General features: G+C 35.8%; 1 protein-coding gene across 1 annotated transcript in view; it reads right to left on the bottom strand.

Annotated features, from left to right (window-relative positions):
• Positions 1–997: 997 nt before the first annotated feature.
• LOC129877424 (coiled-coil domain-containing protein SCD2-like) overlaps positions 998–20,685 on the bottom strand; it is a 47,627-nt gene continuing 27,939 nt past the window's right edge. Inside the window, exons 17-18 of the mRNA XM_055952921.1 lie at positions 20,101–20,227; positions 998–1,116 (exon numbers count right to left, since the gene is read on the bottom strand). Coding sequence (XP_055808896.1) covers positions 998–1,116; positions 20,101–20,227 — 246 coding nt within the window. The remainder of the gene's footprint in view (positions 1,117–20,100; positions 20,228–20,685) is intronic.

Below are 20,685 nucleotides of genomic sequence, written 5' to 3' on the forward strand. Positions count from 1 at the left end.
TGGGTACTAGGCTGAGTTGTTTTGGTGGAAAAAAATAAGTGTCATCACGCCTGTTTTTAAGGCGTGACATAAAAAGTCTCAACTCATCGGAGAAGTCACAACCCTTCAATGTAAAAAAGATGTCTAATTTTAATATAATATAAATAACTAAATAATATATTTATATTTAGGGGTGGGGAGAGTGCTGGAGAAGACGAGTAAGAATGGGTGTTGTGGGAATTTGTTGAAGATGAATAGAAGAGAGTTGAGGGTTAGGGGTGGGGAGAGTGCTGGAGAAGACGAATAATTGGGGTGGGTGGGGGTGGGTGGAAGGGGGGAGATGGTTTAATGTTTTTAAATATGAAATATTATATTTACGCACTTAGAAACATATTTTAACTCAACAACATTCATGCCACATAGGTTCGGTCTACAGTTAAAGGGGTTTTAATTATTGTGTTCTAATGAGTTTAAGAGTTTGATTGACAAAGTGATGAGTAGAATGATCCAAAATTCAAACTCATAGTAATTCATCAGAGCATTTGCCTTATAGTAATTTAACATTCAAGTTAGAAATTTTTTAATTGTGGGATATTATAGTAATTTAATATTTATGTTAGGGAATTTATATTTTTAAGGCAGTATAGAAGATATATATATAGAAGCATCAGATTTAGTCCCACGTGTTAGCTAAATATTTGTCCATACAATAGTCTTTTGTCTATATATTTCAATTCAACTTTTTCACTTAAAATAATTTCATATCGCATGAACATTAAAATTAGTATATTATATACAATATTGTACAGTGTGTAACAAAAATTTTCAATCTGCACTTACAGTATATCTGTCATTACATGAACAAAACTTTATAACAAAAGTTATCAAATAATAATAATAATAATAATAATAATAATAATAATAATAAAAATAATAATAATAAACTGAACTGAGAAAAGCCAAAACGGGAAGAGGAAAAAGTTATTAATGGGTAATTAGAGAGAAAAACAACTCATTGTCAAAAATCATTTTCCTTTTGCATTTTTTTGGTATTTTCGGGATCTATTGATCGTCGAGTTTCTTTCCATAATTGAGTTTCAATCCCCAATTTCTTGAGTTCTATGAGGCCTCGCTCTACTGCAATGTGGATGAAAAACTTCATTTAGTTATTTGCATTAAAAAGTATATAACTGTTTCATCTAATATCGTAAAAGTAAATTATTTTTCATTTTGACACAGTATCATATGATCATACGTACGTAGCATAGCCTAAAGTTAACATAATTTCATTTATATTGTACGATATATGTTCATTGCATTGTGATATACTTTCTACCATGCCCGCCATGCGACCAAGACACCGTTCATAGCACGAGATCTTCGGAGTATTTTAGGAGTGCATTTTGAGTACATTCATAATGCATTCACAGTACATTTGTTCATACGTTGCCTGGTTTGTGGCCTTCATTTCATATGTATACGCTAAAAGAAATAAGGACTTATCTAATATTTAATGATCCTAATGCCATAATGAAAGGCTATAACAAATTATCCAAAAGATATGGTTAATGCACCAGAAATAGTAAGACATGACATGTGTTTCATAGTAATCATACATTCTCTCTGCCATTAATAATTGATATTTCTTCATATAAGTTTCAGTATATGCCTGAATTATTTTTCTACCTTACGTACGAGTAGTGTTATTGTTGGGAAAATGATAATCTCAATCAGGATAATATCCACGCTAAATAGTAGTAACAAGAGAGTAACAACGACATCAAATATATATTATAACGGGTATGATACAATAATAGTGATAACAACTTGATTGTGTCAAAAGATGACTACTCTTTTATAAGAACAACACTCTTTTATTTCACACAACTTACTAAAATATTACTCCCAATATTTTCTCACAACCTAAGAAATAGTTTGTGGATTACTCTCTAGACTCTCTATTGCTCTCTCTATTTTGGTGTGTTTTCTAATGTTCAATTGCTACTCTATTTATAGAGTTTTTGAACCAATTGATTACATCATTAGTGACATAAATGGGGCAATCAATTTCTACAAAGTTAGGTTGCCAATTTTCACCAAAATTTGACTAATAATTTGAACAAATGTGGAAGTCAATTTCTACAAAATTTGGCTACCAACTTTCACCAAAATTTGACTACTAATTTCAAAAAATGTGGCAACCAATCCCACCAACATTTGATTTCCACAAATCTCTCCCTTAATTTTGATTTTTCTTCTTTATTCCAAGGCTTGATCTCAATCTCTGAAAATCTACAAATTTGAGTGGTTTAGTAAAGATATCCGCAACTTGATCATGCGATTTCACATACTTGAGTTCTACCTCTTTCTTGGTAATGCATTCTTGGATAAAATAATATCTTATGACTATGTGCTTGCTCTGGTCATGATACACTGGATTCTAGACAAGTGTTTGCGCAAATTTATTATCAACACAAATCATTGTCGCTTCAATTTGCGGCAGATTGAGTTCCTTCAATAATCTCATCAACCAAATAGCATGGCATGTACATGATCTTGCTGCCACGTATTTGGCTTCACAAGTCGAGAGAGTAACAATGAATTATTTCTTTGAACTCCAAGAAATAACATAATCACCCAAGAAAAACACAAAACCAAATGTGATTTTTCTATCATCAACATCTCCCGCATAATAACTATCGCAATATCCCACAAGGTTAAAATCATTAAAAGAAGAATAAAATAGCCCAAGGTCGATCGTACCTTTTTGTTAACGAAGAATTCTTTTAGTGGTCTTCAAGTGAGTGGAGTTAGGAGCTTCACAGAAGCGACTTACTACTCCAACTGCAAAGAGTATATCTGGTCTCGTACATGTCAAGTACCTTAGACTCCCCATGAGACTTTTGAAAAAAATGGAGTCTACCTTTTCTCCATCATCAAACTTTGACAATTTTTCATTCCACTTTCTATTGGGGTGTTCACAGGGTTGCAATCAAACATGTTGAACTTCTTCAAAATTTCCTTTGTATAGCTTTCTTGAGATATGAAAGATACCTTCCTCCATTTGTTTTACTTCTAGGCTCAAGTAATATGACATGAGTCCTACGTCCGTCATCTCGAACTCAAGGGACATAGCTTACTTGAAAGATTCAAACCAAACTGGATTGTTACTCGTCAGAATAAGATCATCAACATAAAGACAAACAAATAGAATATCTCCATTAGTGTGAACTTTAATGTAAAGAGTATATTTATGGAAACAACAAGTAAATCCATTATCTTGAAAGTACTTGTCAATGCGACTATTCCACTCTCTTGGAGTTTGCTTCTACCTATATAAGTCTTTCTTTAACCTCAACACCTTATCTTCATGATTTTTTATCACAAAGTTCAATGGTTTCTCAACATAGACCTCCTCTTCAAGAACTCCATTCAAGAATGCCAATTTGACATCTAGTTGATGAATTTTCACTTCATTTGCGCTGCCAAAGAAATTATCAGATGAATCATCTCCATGCGGATAACGGGTGCATAGACTTCCTCGTAGTCAATGACATGCCTTTATTTGTAGCCTTCAACCACAAGTCTTGCCTTGTATCTTTCTATTTCTCCATGAGCATTTTGCTTTGCCTTGTATACCCATTTGACTCCAATTGCTCGATGATCCTTGGGAAGAGTTGTTAATTTCCAAGTGTTGTTCTTCTCGATTGACTGAATTTTCTCCTCTATGGCTTATTTCCACCTTTTCTCTGTAATGGCTTCATCAAAATTCATTGGTTCACTATCAGTAAAGAGACAACATACAAAATTAAAATTAGTAACTTTTTATGTGTTATCATAGAGTTCTTGGATGCTCTGCATCTTACGCGGCCTTTCACTTGAACACTCTTGATTAGACGGAGATGCAATATATTCTAGTGAAGCAGGTAGAGTGACATCATGTGTAGTTTTCATGATCTCCTGTTCTTTTTCATCTTCAAAGTATGGAAGAAAATCATATGTTCTTTCTTCCTGAGTCTCCCAATTTCATGCCGCTTTTTCATCAAATTTAACATCATAACTCAACACCACCTTATTATTATTTGGGTTGTATAACTTGTAGCCATTTGAACTCGCCTCATATCGAACAAACACATACTTGACACTTTAATCGTCAAGTTTAGCTCTACCTTGATGTGGAACATGGGCATAGGCTATGCTTCCAAAGATTCTCAAGTGCTTGACACTTGGCATTCTTTCTCTCCATGCCTCTTAAGGCATTTGATCTCGCACATTTCTTATTGGAGACTTGTTTCTCAAATAAATTGCATAAGAAAAAACCTCAGCCAAAAATTCTTTTGGCATATTTTTAGCTTTAACATACATCTAGCCATATTAAGAATTGTTCTATTCTTTCTTTCTGCAACTCCATTTTGCTGGGGCAAGTAAGGTACCATTAGAGGGCGATGGATTTCGTGAGATTGAAAAAGTCATTAAATTCTTTTGAACTGAATTTGCCTCCGTTGTCAGACCTTATTGCTTTTATTTCATTGCCACGTTCATTTCTACAAGTGCTTTGAAATTTTAAAAAGCAACAAAAGTTTCCAATTTTAAATTCAAGAAATATACCTAAGTCTTTCTACTGAAATCATCAATAAAAAAAATAACTATTTACTTTTACCAAAAGAAGGTGGATTGATTGGACTAAACACATCGGTGTGTACAAGATGGAGTGTCTTGATTTCTCTTGATGTGGACTCTTTAATAAAACTCCTCCTTGCGTGTTTTTCAAGAAGACAAGCTTCACACAACTGATTGGGATTGTTGATTGATGGAATCTTATCAACTATGTTCTTGTCGCTCATTGATCTGATTGCTTTAAAATTCAAATGCTCAAATCGCATATGCCAACACCATGAGTCATATTGCACATTAGCCTTCAAACACTTTGAATCAATGGTCTTAATATTCAAAAGAAAACCATATATTTTGCCACATTCACTTTAGCAATTAAGTTGTTACTTGAATCTCTAAGCCAAAGATGCATATTTTTCTTATGAATATGATATCCTTTTTCAAAAAGTTTACCCAAACTCAAAATATTACTTTTCAATTTTGGCACATAATAAACCTCATTGATCAATTTATGGCCACCATCTTTACAAGATATCAAAATCATACCTATCCCTTCAATTTGGACCTTTGAGGTATCTCCAAAAGACATATTACCTTTCACCTTCTTCTTTATCTCCACAAACTTATCTTTGTGTCCACACATGTGATTACTTGCTCTATTTTCAAGATACCATGAACTACAATCATTTGTATCTTTTTCTTCAAGTGTCATTAACTATGTTGACTCATCTTCATCTTTGTTGTTGTCAACAAGATTAGCTTTCTTCAACATTGTTATGACAATTCCAAGAGTAATGTCCAAGTTTATGATAGTTATAGCACTCAATTTTAGATTTTTTCATACCTTACTTCATAGGTATCTTGATAAGCTCCACGTCTTCTACCTCCTCGATGTGCATGACCATGACCTCTGAATGATTGCAGGATTTTATCTTCATTATTGAATTTGTTAATATAGGTTCTTCCTCTTCCTCGGCCATCACAACCGCCAACCGCCACGGCCTTGCCATTGCCCATTTCCTTTATAACTTTTTACACCTTCTAAATCTCTGAAGGATGCATGAGTTTTAAGAAGTTTTTCTAGTGGCTCTTCTTTTTCTCCTTTCATCTTTTCTTCGTGGGCTTGTAAAGAACTTTCGAATTACTCTACCGTCATAGAGTCTAAATCTTTGGACTCCTCAATAGGACACACCATATAATCAAATTTAGGTGTTAAATATTGAAGGATTTTTTCTACCACACCCACATCATCTACTTTCTTTCCGTACATTCTTAGCTGATTCACAATGGCCATCAATCTTGAATAGAAATCCAAAATGGATTCAGATTCTTCTATTTTTTAAACTTCAAAATCATCCCTTAGAGTTTGAAGTCATTACTTTATCAACTCCTTGGAGAGAAATTTGTAAAATCTCCCAAGCTTCTTTTGAGGTAGTCGCATCAGCCACCTTCATCAATATTCCATCATTCAAACACTGGTGGATGAGAGTGAGGGCCTGTTGATCTTTCTTCATTATATTTAACAAGACCTCATTTTTATGTTGGGACAAAGTTTTCTCATTAGCGAGTTTTGTATACCCTTTGTCAACAATATCCCAAACATCTTGAGAACCAAGAATGGCTTACATTCGTAGACACCATTTCTCATAATTTTCTTTTGTGAGATGAGGGTACTAAAAGGACAGTGAACTATTATTTTCTATGGATCTGATACCATATTTTTGGGAAAATTATAATCTCAACCAAGATAATATCCACACTAAATAGTAGTAACAAGAGAGTAACAATGACACCAAATATTATAATGGGGTAAATATGATACAATAATAACGATGACAGCTTGGTAGTATCAAAAGATGACTACTCTTTTATAAGAACAACACTCTTTTATTTCACACAACTCACTAAAATATTACTCCCAGTATTTTCCCACAAAATAAGAAATAGTTTGTGGGTTACTCTCTATGCTCTCTATTGCTCTCTTTATTTGGTATGTTATCAAATATTCAATTTCTACTCTACTTATAGAGTTTTTGAACCTCTTGATTACATCATTAGTGACATAAATGTGGAAACCAATTTCTATAAAGTTAGGTTGTCAACTTTTACCAAAATTTGACTAACAATTTGAACAAATGATGAAGCCAATTTCTACAAAATTTCGCTATAAAATTTGACTACTAACTTCAACAAATGTGGCTACCAATCCCACCAACATTTGATCTCCACAGTTATTATGTACTCATGTACCTTTTGCTGGGTACACTGCATCTACGATGCAGATTCAGATGCACGGGACATCATACCACCCCGCTAAGCACGCACTTATATTTCAGTTGTTGAGGTTGTGGGCTCCACCAATATCTAGAACCAATTGTCTCTAGAACTAGTTATATATATATATATATATATATATATATATATATATATGTGTATTCAAATATTATGAGTAGGTCAGGGCCCTATCCCAATAAGTATATCAGTTTTACAGCATTTCAATTCTAGTAGAGGCTTCATAGATCAGTGATGATGTTCATGTGTAACATCAATATGTTTGGTCATTTGTATTAGTTAGGCCTTGTGCCAGATATGTATTTTGAGGCCCGATGGCCCTTATATATCTACAAGTTTCGTTTCGAGAGATTGTGTTACTTTTCTCTATTTATTAATTTATAGAGTATGTCATGTCCCTTGACTCATATATATAGTTAAGTATTTGCATTCACATGGTATTTTTCTGCCTCGCCTGGGCTTGGGACGTGAAAGATACTCATTGGTAGAGTAAAACAAATAATTAGATTTCCCACAAAGTAATGGAAAAACTTATAACTTGTATAAATCTTTTAATTTTTCAAATCATAATAGAAAATTCTCTTAAGTCATTATCCTACTATAACAATTTTCCCTAGAAAGAATTTCGATATTATGTTTCCATTCAGCCCAAAAGGTAACATTACCTTTTGTAACCTCCTTACTTCTGAAATTTGGCAAAGTTATCTATACTTGTGAATTTTTCCAATCAGCATTCGTTAAAAGAAGGAAGGTGTTAGTGTGATCAATGGTAGACATACATGGACCCTTGTGGGTGCTCAAGAACAAATGCGTTTCATTAGATTTAGTAGATTTTCGTACGTAATTATCAAAAATTTAAATAAATATTTTTCTTTTTCCTTTCTTTTTAGAACATTTTTAGGCGAGCACCAATAACTTTGAAATTATTGGTCCTCTATTGATTATTAAATGTAATAAAATTAGACTATTGTCTATTAGAAACAAAATGAAGATGTACACAACTTCATATATATTAGAGTTTCAAGTAAAATTCTCTTAGGAAGTAACATATTGTGTTTGGTCAATCAACTCAAAAGTGTTCGAGTGTCGAATTACTAAAAAGACATGTAAAATTGCATTTTACAATTAGTATTAACTATTTAAATGGATAAATGAATAGATATTTTTATTTTCTGAGAGATTTTGAATATTTTTTGTTGATCTGTTAGGTCATTTGCTCTTTTTTGTGGTATTTACGATATTTAGAGATTTTCTATAGCAATGTAAGTCATTTATGACTTGCTGAGACTGCCAGTTCGCTCACACATTCGCCTGTTTGATTTTTTTGCAAATTTATGTGTTTTGGAGCTTTTAAAGTTTGAACGGTTGACTTCAGTCAAACCATCAGGTAAATGACCCTAGAATACAAATTTGATGGTTTCGTTAGCTTTGAAACATCGATTTTGGTCTAGAAGGACTCTTGGTTCAGGTCTAGAGGCTTCTAGGCTAACTTCAAACTACTTTGTGGATTTTGGCTAAAACAAACCCTTGAATATGGGATCCACTTTTTATCGAGACGAACTCCAATGGAACTTTGACATCTTTGTTGAGTTTGGAATATCAAATTTGGTAGAGTAAAATAATTTGTTTTTGTGTACGGTTTTCCAAATCAATCCCAAGCACCCGATCGGAGTTTGTTAGGACTTAGCAATGTTGGCTGATGCCTGAGCTGGTGTAGCCGCCTAATCGGCTAGGGACCGCTTTAGCAGTTGAAGTTTTACTAGACTGGCCTACTTTAGTGGAGGTTGCTTAACCAGACAGGGAGCCACTTTAGCAGGACTTGCCAGCGAGTGGTCACTTTAGCGGCCAAGTGACTGATTTTACAGTCATCAGTGGTAGTTAAAGTTTGTACTTCAACTCTCAATTTCATAAGTTTCCTCCATAAGTTAGTCTTGAGAGCTCAAGTTTATTATGGAATCAATGTTTGGTGTTGGGAATTGCTGAGGGATTTCTTTGGGACGTTGATCAACACATTAAACTCATAAGTTCCCTTCATTTTTCTCTATTTTTAATTCTTTGGTTGTGAAATATTCTCCAACTTGGTTGCATGGTCTATTTCGAGAAAATTTGAAGCTCGAATTGTGCATGTTTTTGGGGCATAAGTTTTTCAAGTCGTTGGAATCCATTGACGAAGTCACTTTTAGGATTCCTTGCACATGTCCCATAATACTATTATTGGGTCATTTTAGTCTTGTTTTTTATTGATGTGAATTTTAGGTATCAAAACGACCATATTGACGCTAGGATCATTAATTTGATAGTATGGAATCATTTGAAAGTTGCTCGAAAGGAAAAGGCATAAATTTAGAGTGTTGAAGCGAGCCTGATTGGCTTCGAGGTAGACTACGGTTGACTATCCTTACACCTTGCCTTGTGATTGTTTTAGCATGATAATTGGCTAAGTATTGGATGGTAGTTAGCAATCCGTGTTGCTTCTTTAATTATATCATTTTGGCCTTATTGTAGATGTTTCTAGTGTTCTGTGGGTAGATCTGGATTTGTTTAATATTGTGGTTGTTCCCATGAGCTATGTATAGTCTAGAATGGTCTTAGTATTGTTATTGTGGAGCCTTAGCCTAGGTTTGGCTAGAGTTTCTTTAGATGTTGGTTGTCGAGACCCAAAAGGCTATTTTGGGAATAGAATTAGGTTAGATACAACCCTCTAGGTTAGGTGGTGACATTCAGGTAGCTTTATTATATGTAAGGTTGGTTGGCTGTGGTGAGTTGACTACCTAGACTCATTGAAGATCCTATTCCTTTTTAGTCTTATAGCTAACCCGAGGTGAGATCTTGAGAAGGGCAAGTTAGTGTGGTTCTTATTTCGACGTTAGATTTTGAGATAGTCTGCAGCTAATCCATTGTAAGATTTTGGGAGCTGCTAGGTTTTTATATGGCCATTCTTATGTAGGATTCTAGATTTGGACCGACCTCTCCGATGTAAGATTTCAGGGAGTGTTGGCTTTTGATAAAGGCTTTTTGATATAAGATTTCGGAAAGGACTAGCTATTTTGACGTAAGATTTTAGGATATGTTAGGTTATAGCAAAGATTTCCAATTTAAGATTCCAGGAAGGACTAGTCATTCTAATGTAAGAAATAGGGATGTGTTAGGTTCCAATGAGGCTTTCTGATGTAAGATTCTGAGGATTAGCTATTCTAATGTAATATTACAAGAAATTCTAGGTTTGTGGTATTGGTGATCATTTCAAATTTGTGCCTTGTAATGTAGCCTTTAAGTGTACCCGTTGGACTTATGGAGATTCAGATGGGTTATTGTTTTGCTTGCTTTATCATTACTATGTCTTGTATGTGCCTTTTGGGCTTATGGTGTCAAGTGAGGTTTAGATAAAATTATTGGTTATGTTGTTCCCTTAATAGCTTTACTATGATGTATGCCTAGTTACTTCCTTATTACCTATTTTTATACTCGCTTGTTATTATGTTATTGCATTCTAAATCTCGATTCACCGGTGTTGTTGGTGCAAAGCTAATATCTACTAGAGTCCTGTAGATAAATGCAGAGACATTTGTATCCTATATTTGGAAGGCTATAAGAATCTTTAGGAGAATGTTTCATTTCATTGTATATCATGCGTCCTTAATCCTAATTGTTTCTGAAATTCTCATTTGTTTGTTCTTTCATTAATGGTGTGCATGAGAGGTGTCACAACTAGCGATGATACTCTCGACATGATAGATAGAGCCCCAGCTAGGGGAAGGGCTAGAGGTAGACCCTGAGGTTGTGCGTGAATGGTAACACCTATTTAGGAGCAGGTTAGAGACATGACAACTAATCTAGTTATAGAGCCCAAAAAAGTACCTATTCATTTGCTGCCAGTGGGGCTACGACCATCCCAATTGCCTCTTGGGCCTACAGTTGAGCTGAGACTAAAGACGGTCATCCCTCATCTTCTAGTAGTGTTAGGGAGTATGCAACAAGCCCTAGTAAGTCTAGAAGCAACCTGCCATTGCGGCTTCCCAGGTAGAGGTACCGCTAGCACCTGTGGTTGCTCAACTGGCGGTGGTTGAGGTCTCTATGTCACTGGAGGAACACAAGATATTGGGCCTATTTTGAGGTGTGTTTCTCAAAGGTTTTCAGGGGCTACAAGTGATGATGTGCATGAGTTATTGACCATATCCCGTGAGAGGTTGTATACACTAGGTATAGTTGAGTGTAGAGAGGCAGACTATATGGCTTATCAGCTAGACGTGCAAGCCAGGTAGTGATGGCATTTGTATATGGAGTGTAGACCAGTTGGATCACCTCCCCTAACTTGGACACAATTAGGGGTGGGCATGGTATGGTATTTGAAGCTTTAGAAGGCAATTTCGATATATGGTTGTTAAAATTCTTATGGTATTACCATATCAGTTTAATTCGGTATGGTTCGGTATTATAAATTTTGGTTTTGGTATTTTATAGTATGATAAATTGGTAATCATAGTTTGTTCAATTTAGACTAATATTTACCCATATAAAAGAGTATTATGACTTCAACAATTTTTAAAAAAAGATCTCAATTATATCATACTAAGACATTACACATGCAGAAATATATATTCAAAAGAGAATACAGATAACTTCTTTTGTTAATAAATTACATTTAAAATATATTTCAATCAAAATAGAGTAGTCAAAGTTTCAACTTCTAAACATTAATTTTATACTAATACTAGGTTGCATATGTGTTAGTATTTTTTATATATATATATATATATAGTCTATTTATGTAACTATATACTTTGGTATGGTATTCGGTAATTCAGTATGTCATATGTGTTAGTATTATATATATATATATATATATATATATATATATAGTATATAGTATATTTATGTAACTATATACTTTGGTATGGTATTCGGTAATTCAGTATGTTATTTCTAAATATCAAATACCATATTGAATACCAAAAAAATTAAAATATATACCATATACCATTCCAAATACCATAATACCAAAACCAATGTATCAAAAATTTTGGTACGATATGGTAATTCGATATATACCATACAATACTCACCCCTAGATACAGTTCGTAGAGGCTCTTTTGGCAAAGTTTATACCTCATAGTATGAGGGAAAATATGTGAGATCAGTTCTTCAAGATGAAGTAGAATTGCATGTTAGTACCAAAGTATGAGACCTATTTCCATGAATTCTCTAGACATGCTGCTATGATTCTACCCACAGAGGAGGAGAGAGTTTGGTTTTTTGTCTGAGGTTTAAGATATTTGCTCCAAATTTCTACAGAGTCCTTGGCATCAGTGGGTAAGTCTTTTATGGAAGTGGTAGACCATGCTCGTACTATGAAAGAGACCTATCGTAAGGCCCGTAGGGGCCTCGATAAGAGGCTTCACTTTTAGGGTAGCTACAATTGATCCCAGTCCTATGATAGAGGCTTCTAAGGCAGGGGTCAGCATGCTTACCATCCCAGGGACATTCTAGCCGATCAATCCAAACCTCACTTCAAACACTGGGCCGTGGAGTCCAGGGTGGATCAGGTAGTTTTCCTTCTAGACCTTGGGATGACTGTGGTTGTTTTGATTGCAACAAGGTTGGACATTATTTAGAGATTGCCCCAGGCATAGGGTTGTTTTTCCTCTGAGTAGAGGTGATTCTCATGGCCATACGGGTGGTCCCGAAGATGCTCAAGCAGGAAGGGAAGGTGGTAGAGTAAAGCCCAGTCCGGGGTGAACATGGGCATTTCTATGTGGTTCCTGCTAGGCAGAAGGCTGATGCTTCAGATCAAGTGATTAAAGGTATGATCTCAGTTTGCTGTCAACTAGATTTTTCTTTATTTGATCTAGGTTCTACTTATTCATGTATCTATTTATTTTGCTTGTTGATTGATGCTGCATTTTGAGCCCTTGGCAGTGTCGTTGCATGTATCAACTCCTGTAGGTGCTTCTTTAGTAATAGATCAGGTCAATAGAGCTTGTGTGGTGACTATCAGGAGTGTGACATGTGAGCTGACGTTATTTTAGTAGACATGCTTGATTTTGATGTTATTCTAGGCATGGAATGATTATCCCCCTATCGTGCAGTCCTGGATTGCTTTGCCAAGATGTGACCTTAGCCATTCCTAGTATTCCCTCGATTGTATGGTAGGATTCTTATAGCCGCACACCAATTGGATCATTTCTTATATTTGGGCTTAAAGAATACTATTCATCGAGTGTTTATCCTATTTGGCTTGTGTTCTTGATGTTAGTAGGGAGGGCTCTACTATTGATTTTATCCCTATTGTGCAAGAGTTTGCCAATGTCTTCCTTACTAACCTGCTTGGTCTTTCTCTTGAATATGATATTGATTTTCTATTAACCTTGAGTTGGGTACTCATTTTATTTCTAATCCACCCTATCTCATGGCACCTGCTGAGCTTAAAGAGCTCAATACTTAGCTTCAAGATTTTTTGGGTAAGGGCTTTATTAGACTGAGTGTCTCACCTATGTGTTCTCTCTTTCTACTTGTGAAGAACAAGGATCGGTCTATGACTATGTGTATGCATTACAAGCAGCTGAATGGAGTGACAGTGAAGAATCAGTATCCTATGTCTCGTATTGATGATTTATTTGATTAACTTTAGGGCGTCGTAGTGTTTTCTAATATCGACTTGAGATATAGTCACCATTAGCTGAGGATTAGGGTAGAGGACATCCCTAAGATAGCTTTTATGACTTGTTATGGCCACTATGAGTTCCTAGTGATGTCTTTTGGGTTGATTAATGCACAACAATATTCATGGACTTGATGGCGCGTGTGTTTAGGACCTATATATACTCCTTCGTCATTATGTTCAATGATGATATTCTTATATACTCATGGAGTAGGGAGGAGCATGAGCAGCATTTGAGGATTATGCTCCAGACTTAAAGAGATCAATGTCTTTATGTCAAGTTTTGAAACTTCAAGTTTTGGCTTGATTCTATAGCATTCTTGGGGCACGTGGTGTAGGGATATGATTATGATAAAATAATTTAAGATTGAGGTTGTTCGTGATTGGGTTAGGTCTACCTTATTGACTGAGATTCAAAGTTTTGTTTGTTTAGCAGGCTACTACAGATGGTTCATTAAGGGCTTATCTTTTATTGTAGCACTATTGACTAGGTTGACTAGATTGGATATTCCCTGTGAGTGTTTCGACAAGTGTGAGGCGAGCTTTCTGAAGCTCAAAGAGTTGCTTATTGTTGCTCCTATTCTGACTCTTCCAATTAAGAGTGAGGGGTTATAATGTATTGTGATGCAACGGCATTGGTTTGGGTTGTGTTTTGATGCACTAGGGTCGTGTTATAGTAGATGCATTAAGGCATCTTAAAGTGCACAAGTGCAACTATCCCATTCATGATCTGGAGTTGGAGGTGATAGTTTTCGTGCTTAAGATTTGAAGGCAGTACTTGTATGGAGTTCATTATGAGATCTTCAAAGATCACATGAGTCTTCAATATATTTTGAGAAATAAAGACCTCATTTGAGGCAACATAGGTGGATTGATCTCTTGAAGGACTATGACCTTTTTATTCTATACCATCCAGGCAAGCCGAATGTGGTGGAGGACGCCTTGAGCCGAAAGGCGGTATGTATGGGGAGTCTAGCCTTCCTTTTAGTTTTTGAGAGATATTTGGCTTTGGACATACATTCCTTATCCAACAGATTGGTTTGGCTTGATATCATCGATCCTAGTCAAGTTCTAGATTATGCTAAGGCTCGCTCCACCCTATTGGAGTAGATTCATAGTCATTAGTTCAAGGATGTACGTTTGATGGCCATTCGTGATCGAGTTTTGAGAGGTCATGCTAGTGAGGCAACATTAGATTCTGACGGTGTTCTAAGATTTAGCACGTGTTTTGGTGTTCCTAAAGTTGGGGATTTGATTTAAATGGTATTTCTTGAGGTTTACATCTCCAGGTATTTCTTGAGGCAGCATTACTGCTGGAGTTCTATGAAGAGAGATATAGCAGACTACGTATCTCATTGCATGTATTGCCAGTAGGTCAAGCCCGAACACTTGAGGCCTGCTGGTGAGTTTCAAAGGTTACCTATTCCTGATTGGACGTGGGAACAAATCACTATGGACTTTATTACGGGGTTACCACAAATTTTTTGAGGTGTGGATAGCATTAGGGTCATCATGGATCGATTGACCAAATTGGCTCACTTCTTGCTCGTTCAGTCTTACTTCGGTGCTGAGACATTCGCCTATATTTATGTTCAAGAGGTGGCATGTCTTTATTGGGTAACAATGTGTATTATCTCCTATAGATCCTCTCAGTTCACTTCTAGCTTTGAAAGAGCATTCCAGGAGGAGTTGGGTACTCGGGTTAATCTTAGAACAACATTGAACCCGCATATCGATGGGCAGTTAGAACAAACTATTCAGGTTTTGGAGGATATGCTTCGAGCATTTGTATTGGATTTTAGATGTTAGTGGGACTAGTTTCTAGACTTGGTGGAGTTTGCTTATAACGACAACTCCATTAAAGTATTTAGATGGCCCCATTCGAGGCTTTATATGGAAGGCGTTTTTGATCTTTTGTTGATTGGTTCGAAACTTTGTAGCCTAGGACACATAGTACTAACTTTCTTCGGGATGCTTTGGCTCGAGTCCATGTGATCTAAGATAGGCTAAGGGAGGCCTAGAGTAGGCAGAATAGCTATGCTGACTATAGGTGTTATCCTTTAAATTTTGGTGTTGGTGATCTTGTCTTCCTCTGGGTGTCACCCTTGAAGGGTATGATGAGGTTGAGCAGGTGGGTCATGCTTAGACCTATGTATATTGGAGTATTAAGATCCTTCAAGATATTGGTGATGCTGCATATATATTGTCCTTGCCACCTACCTATTTGACTGTTCGTCTAGTTTTCTATATATCGATGCATTGCTATTATGTTCCTAACGAGTCCTATGTGCTTCGGTATGATTTAGTTCAATTGGATGATCGTTTGACCTTTGTGGAAGAGCCAGTGGTGACACCGTCTAGTCAAGAAGGCTACCTGGGAGACCGATCATGGCTTGTAGGCCCAGTATCCCCACCTATTCGAGGCTTCAGGTACTTCTTGACTCTTTACTTTTGAGGATGAAACTTCTTTTAGTAGTGATGTTGTAATGACCCTTTAGGTCATTTTCTCTATTTTGCAGTATTTTGACATTTAGAACTTTTCTATAGTGACCCCAAGTCATTAATGACTTATTGTGATGACATTTTGTCACCTAGTCATTTGTTTAGTTTTTATGCAAGTTTTGGTGTTTTGGAGCATCTGAAGTTTGAACGGTTGACTTCAGTCAAAACTTTACATAAACAACCTCATAATGCAATTATTATGATTCTGTGATCTCTAGAAAGTCGAGTTTGGTCTTGAAGAACCCTTTGTTCAGGTCACAAGGCTTTTCGGCTCAATTCAAACTACCTTGTGGATTTTGGCTAAAACAGAGCCTTGAGCGTGGAACCCATTTTTTTTCGAGATGACCTCCGATGGAAGTTTCGACATTTTCCATTGAGTCAGGAATGTCAAATTTGGTGGTAGTATGATTTGTTTGTGTGCTCAGATTTCCAAACAAATTTTGAGCACCCAATTAGAGTCCATTGGGACTTAGCAAAGTTGGTTGTGCCTGAGCTGATGTAGCTGGCTAAGTGGTCAGGGATAGCTTTAGTGGTCGGTGTTGTAGCATCTTGGCCCGTTATAGTGGAGATCACTTAAACGACCAGGGAGGCACTTTAGCGGGACCTACCAGTGAGTTACCTAGACGATTTAACAGCCTGGCACCGCTTTAGCGGTGGCCACTTAAGCCGCCAAGTGACCATTTTTGCAGTCATCTTTGGTAGTTAAAGTCTGTATTTTAGCTCTCAATTTCATAAGTTTTCCTCCATAAGTCAGCCCTGAGATATTTAATTTAGTGTGGAACCAGTGTTTGGTGTTGGAAAATATTAGGGGATTTCTTAAGGACGTTGATAGACTTATTATCGGCGCATTAAACTCATAAGTCCCCTTTGTTTTTCTCCATTTTAATTATTTGATTGTGAACTTTCAAACTCTAGTGCATGGTATATTTTGAGGTATTTTTGAAGTTTGGATTATGCCTATTTTTGGGGACAAGTTCCTTGAGCTGGTTGGGACCCATTGACGAATTCTATTTCAAGACTCCTCGCGTCCCCGAGAGGGCTTAGTTGATCCATGTTTTATGTTTCATCTTTCGTTTTCATTGTGGAATAGGCTAAACCTCTCTTAATGTCTTTTTGAGCAAGTTTTTTTTCTAAAGACGGGGAATTCTAAATTAATTAAACGGGATCCTAATCTCAAAACAAAAAGGCTTATGGTAAGAATGGGTTTTGTTCTAGTGCTCGAAAATAATCTCAAATTGCCATCCTTCCTTTCGAAGGAATTCAAAAATACTATGATGGCTTTATTTAATATGAATATTTTCCCTCTCAACAAATTTGTTTTATTTTCCAAATTTTACTAAAGGAAGAACTCACACTTGGTGATAAATCCTTCATCCTTCCAGAGCTGGGTAAGTGATCTTCAAGGGCATCTCTCCGATGATTCCGAACTCTATTCATTATCAAACCAAAAAGAGAATTTCTATTTCCGGCATCATATCCACAGTTAGCCCATACGGTTCAAAAAAATTATGAATCAATGTCTAGATTCAAGTCTATTTGATAGGGCTTCTTCCTATACCTATGACCCTCCCCATTCTTTGGATTTTATCAATGATCTCATAGTTTAATTATCCATGACAAATTCAAACTTGAAAAGGATCTTCCTTATTCTTGAAGAATGAGGGGCAAAGGGCGATGTTACTACGGATTTTGCTTGGGTTTGGATCGCCACCTACACAAGAAAATTGTTGATAAAACTCCAAAATGGAAAATTTAGACAAATTAAGAATTTGGGTTTGTGATAATTTGTAAAATGCACGGGTTCCACAATGTCACTTTTAGCTCATTTTAGTCCCATTTTTTATTGTTACGAATTGAGTATCAAAACAATAGTATTTATGTTGAGATCATTAATTTTATTGTATAGCATCACTTGAAAGATGCTCGGAAGGGAAAAGCATCGCTTTAAAACATTGGAGCGTACGTGATCGGCTTCCAGGTAAGCTACCATTTATTATCCTTAGACCTTGCCTTGTGATTGTTTTAGTGTGATAATTGGCTAAGTGTTGGATTGGTAGTTAGCATCAATCCTTTTTGCTTTCTCAATTATATAGTTTTGGCCTTATTTTGGTATTTCAGGTGTTCTATGGGTTGTTCTTGATTTGTTTGATGTTGTGGTTGTTTCTGTGAGCTATGTATAGGCTAGAATGGCCTTCGTATTTCTATTGTGGAGCCTTAGCCTAGGTTTGGCTAGAGTTCTTTAGATGTTGGTTTTTAAGGCCCTTAGGGCTATTTCGGGAATGGAATTGGGTTAGATACGATAATCTCTGTCAGGTGGTGACCTTCGGGTAGCTTTGATTATATGTGAGGTAGGCTGGTTGTGGTGAGATGACTACCTAGACTCATTTAGGATCATGTTCCTTTTTAGTAGTATAGTTGAACTAAGGTGAGATTCCGAGATGGGCTAGTTAGTGTGGTTCCTATTCTGATGTAAGATTCCATAATAGGCTATGGTTCTGTACAACTGATCTGATGTAAGATTTTGGGAGCTATTAGGTTTTTGTGTGGCCATTCCAATATAAGACTATGGGGTGGGAACAACCTCCTCAATCTAAGATTCCGGGGACTACTAAATTTTGATAAAGGCTTTTAGACGTAAGATTCCGGGAAAGAAAAGTTATTTCAACGTAAGATTTCACGATATGTTAGGTTATATCAAGGCTTTCAATGTAAAATTCTGAAAAAGACTAGTCGTTTTGATGTAAGATTCTGGGATGTGTTAGATTTCGATAAGGCTTTTCGATGTAAGATTCCAGAGAGTACTAGCTATAACGACATAAGATTTTGAAAGATGCTAGGTTTGGGTGTTGGTGTTCATTTTAAATTCGTGCCTTATAATGTAGTCTTTCAGTGTATCCATCGGGCTTATGGGGGTTTGGCTGGGTTATTGTTTGCTTGCTTTATCATTACTATGCCTTGTGTGTACATTCTGGGGTTATGGGGTCCAATTAGGCTTAGATAACGTTACTACTTATGTTGGTTCCTTAGTATCTTTACAATAATGCATGCCTAGTTATTGCCTTATTACCTGTTTAGATACTCCCTGGTTAGTATGTTATTCCAATCTCAAGATCGGTCGGTGTGTGATGCCTACTAGATTTCCATTGTTTCAGTACTCATACTACACTCTGCATGTCTTTCATTGATGTAGATCCGAGCTCTATTAGCCCTATTGATTTTGCGATGTTGCAGCTGTACCGGAGATAGAGGGGGAGCATATTAGCTTCCATGGCTGGCTAATCTTCTTTTGTATAGTTTTGACTAGTCTTTTATATTTCGAGACAGTATGTATTTTCAGTATATTTTTAGTCTTGTACTCAGTCTTTTGTAGTAGCTTTTCGCTAGCATCCACCAGGTTTTGGAATGAACCTCGTTGTATTTTTTTCCTCGTTCGAAGGAGTAGATATTAATTCTCTTATTTCCTTTGTTTCTTCCTTGTTCATGTTTATTATGCTTCTTTCTATTCCTTCGACTCCCCTGGGCCCATTACTTGTCATTCAAGGCTAAGGGTTAGGCTTACCTACTTGTGGGAATTAGTAGATGTCATCATGACCCCAATTGTTGGATCGTGACAATTTTTCATTTAATATTAGTTAAAATGGGACAATTGAGAGGGAACAAGTTTTTGAGACTTAAATTATAATGTGTAGTCGATAATGCATATAATTATATTATGTCCATACAACATGTATATTTGATAAATATGTATTTTTAATAAAGGTCTTATTTTCCTAACATAAATTTAAAACAACTTTTCTTACTACAAAAAGATATCAATTGTTTTTTCAAAAGCTTGGTCAAAAACTAACTCTAAAATAAAATGTTTTTTTAATTAACATTAGTACTTTTAAATTGTCAACCAAAAAAACTAGTACGCTTAACTGCTGCAGCACTTCCAAAGCGCGCAACGAGTGACTTTTTTTTTTCTATTTTCAAACTTATTTTAATAATATATTTTAAATTGAGGGTCAATCAAAAAATAATCTATCTTACCCAAGGTAGAGGTAAAGTCTTACCATGAACAGCATCATGTGAAGTGAGAGGTTGGCCACCTTGGTTGATCCAAAACTGTAATCTCTCTTCTGCAATATCTGGCTCCACTTCATGATTTTTGGCCCTTCTCCAAAAGTATGTGAGCCACGCCTAAAAGAATATTACCAAAAGAGAATCTTTGACTGCCAGTATGTTTAGAAAATATATAAATTTGAAATAGATTTCAAAAAGAAAATCAAAAGTAGGTATAACAACGATTAAAATGATAATAGTACTTAAAAACAATGCCAGTATTTGTAGTTAGCAACAGAATAAACGCCTAAAGAATGAAAAAGGCAGAGAAAAAAAGGGGGACAATTAGGACTTGTTATTCAATTGATATAGTTTTGGAGCCCTGATAATAAGTATTCTTATAGAACATCTATTTCATATCAGATCATGTAGCTATACAGTCACTGGTTCTCTCATAGTTTCTATTACAAAGATACATAAAACAAAAATTATCCTTAATCATATAGTTATTATTCTTGTTGGAGTATATCGTCAAAGAAGTTATGTACAATTTGAAAACAATTGAAAATAATTAATTAAGCAGTGTTGGTTGTGAT

This window comes from Solanum dulcamara, chromosome 12, assembly GCF_947179165.1.
Source record: "Solanum dulcamara chromosome 12, daSolDulc1.2, whole genome shotgun sequence".
Lineage (NCBI taxonomy): Eukaryota > Viridiplantae > Streptophyta > Magnoliopsida > Solanales > Solanaceae > Solanum > Solanum dulcamara.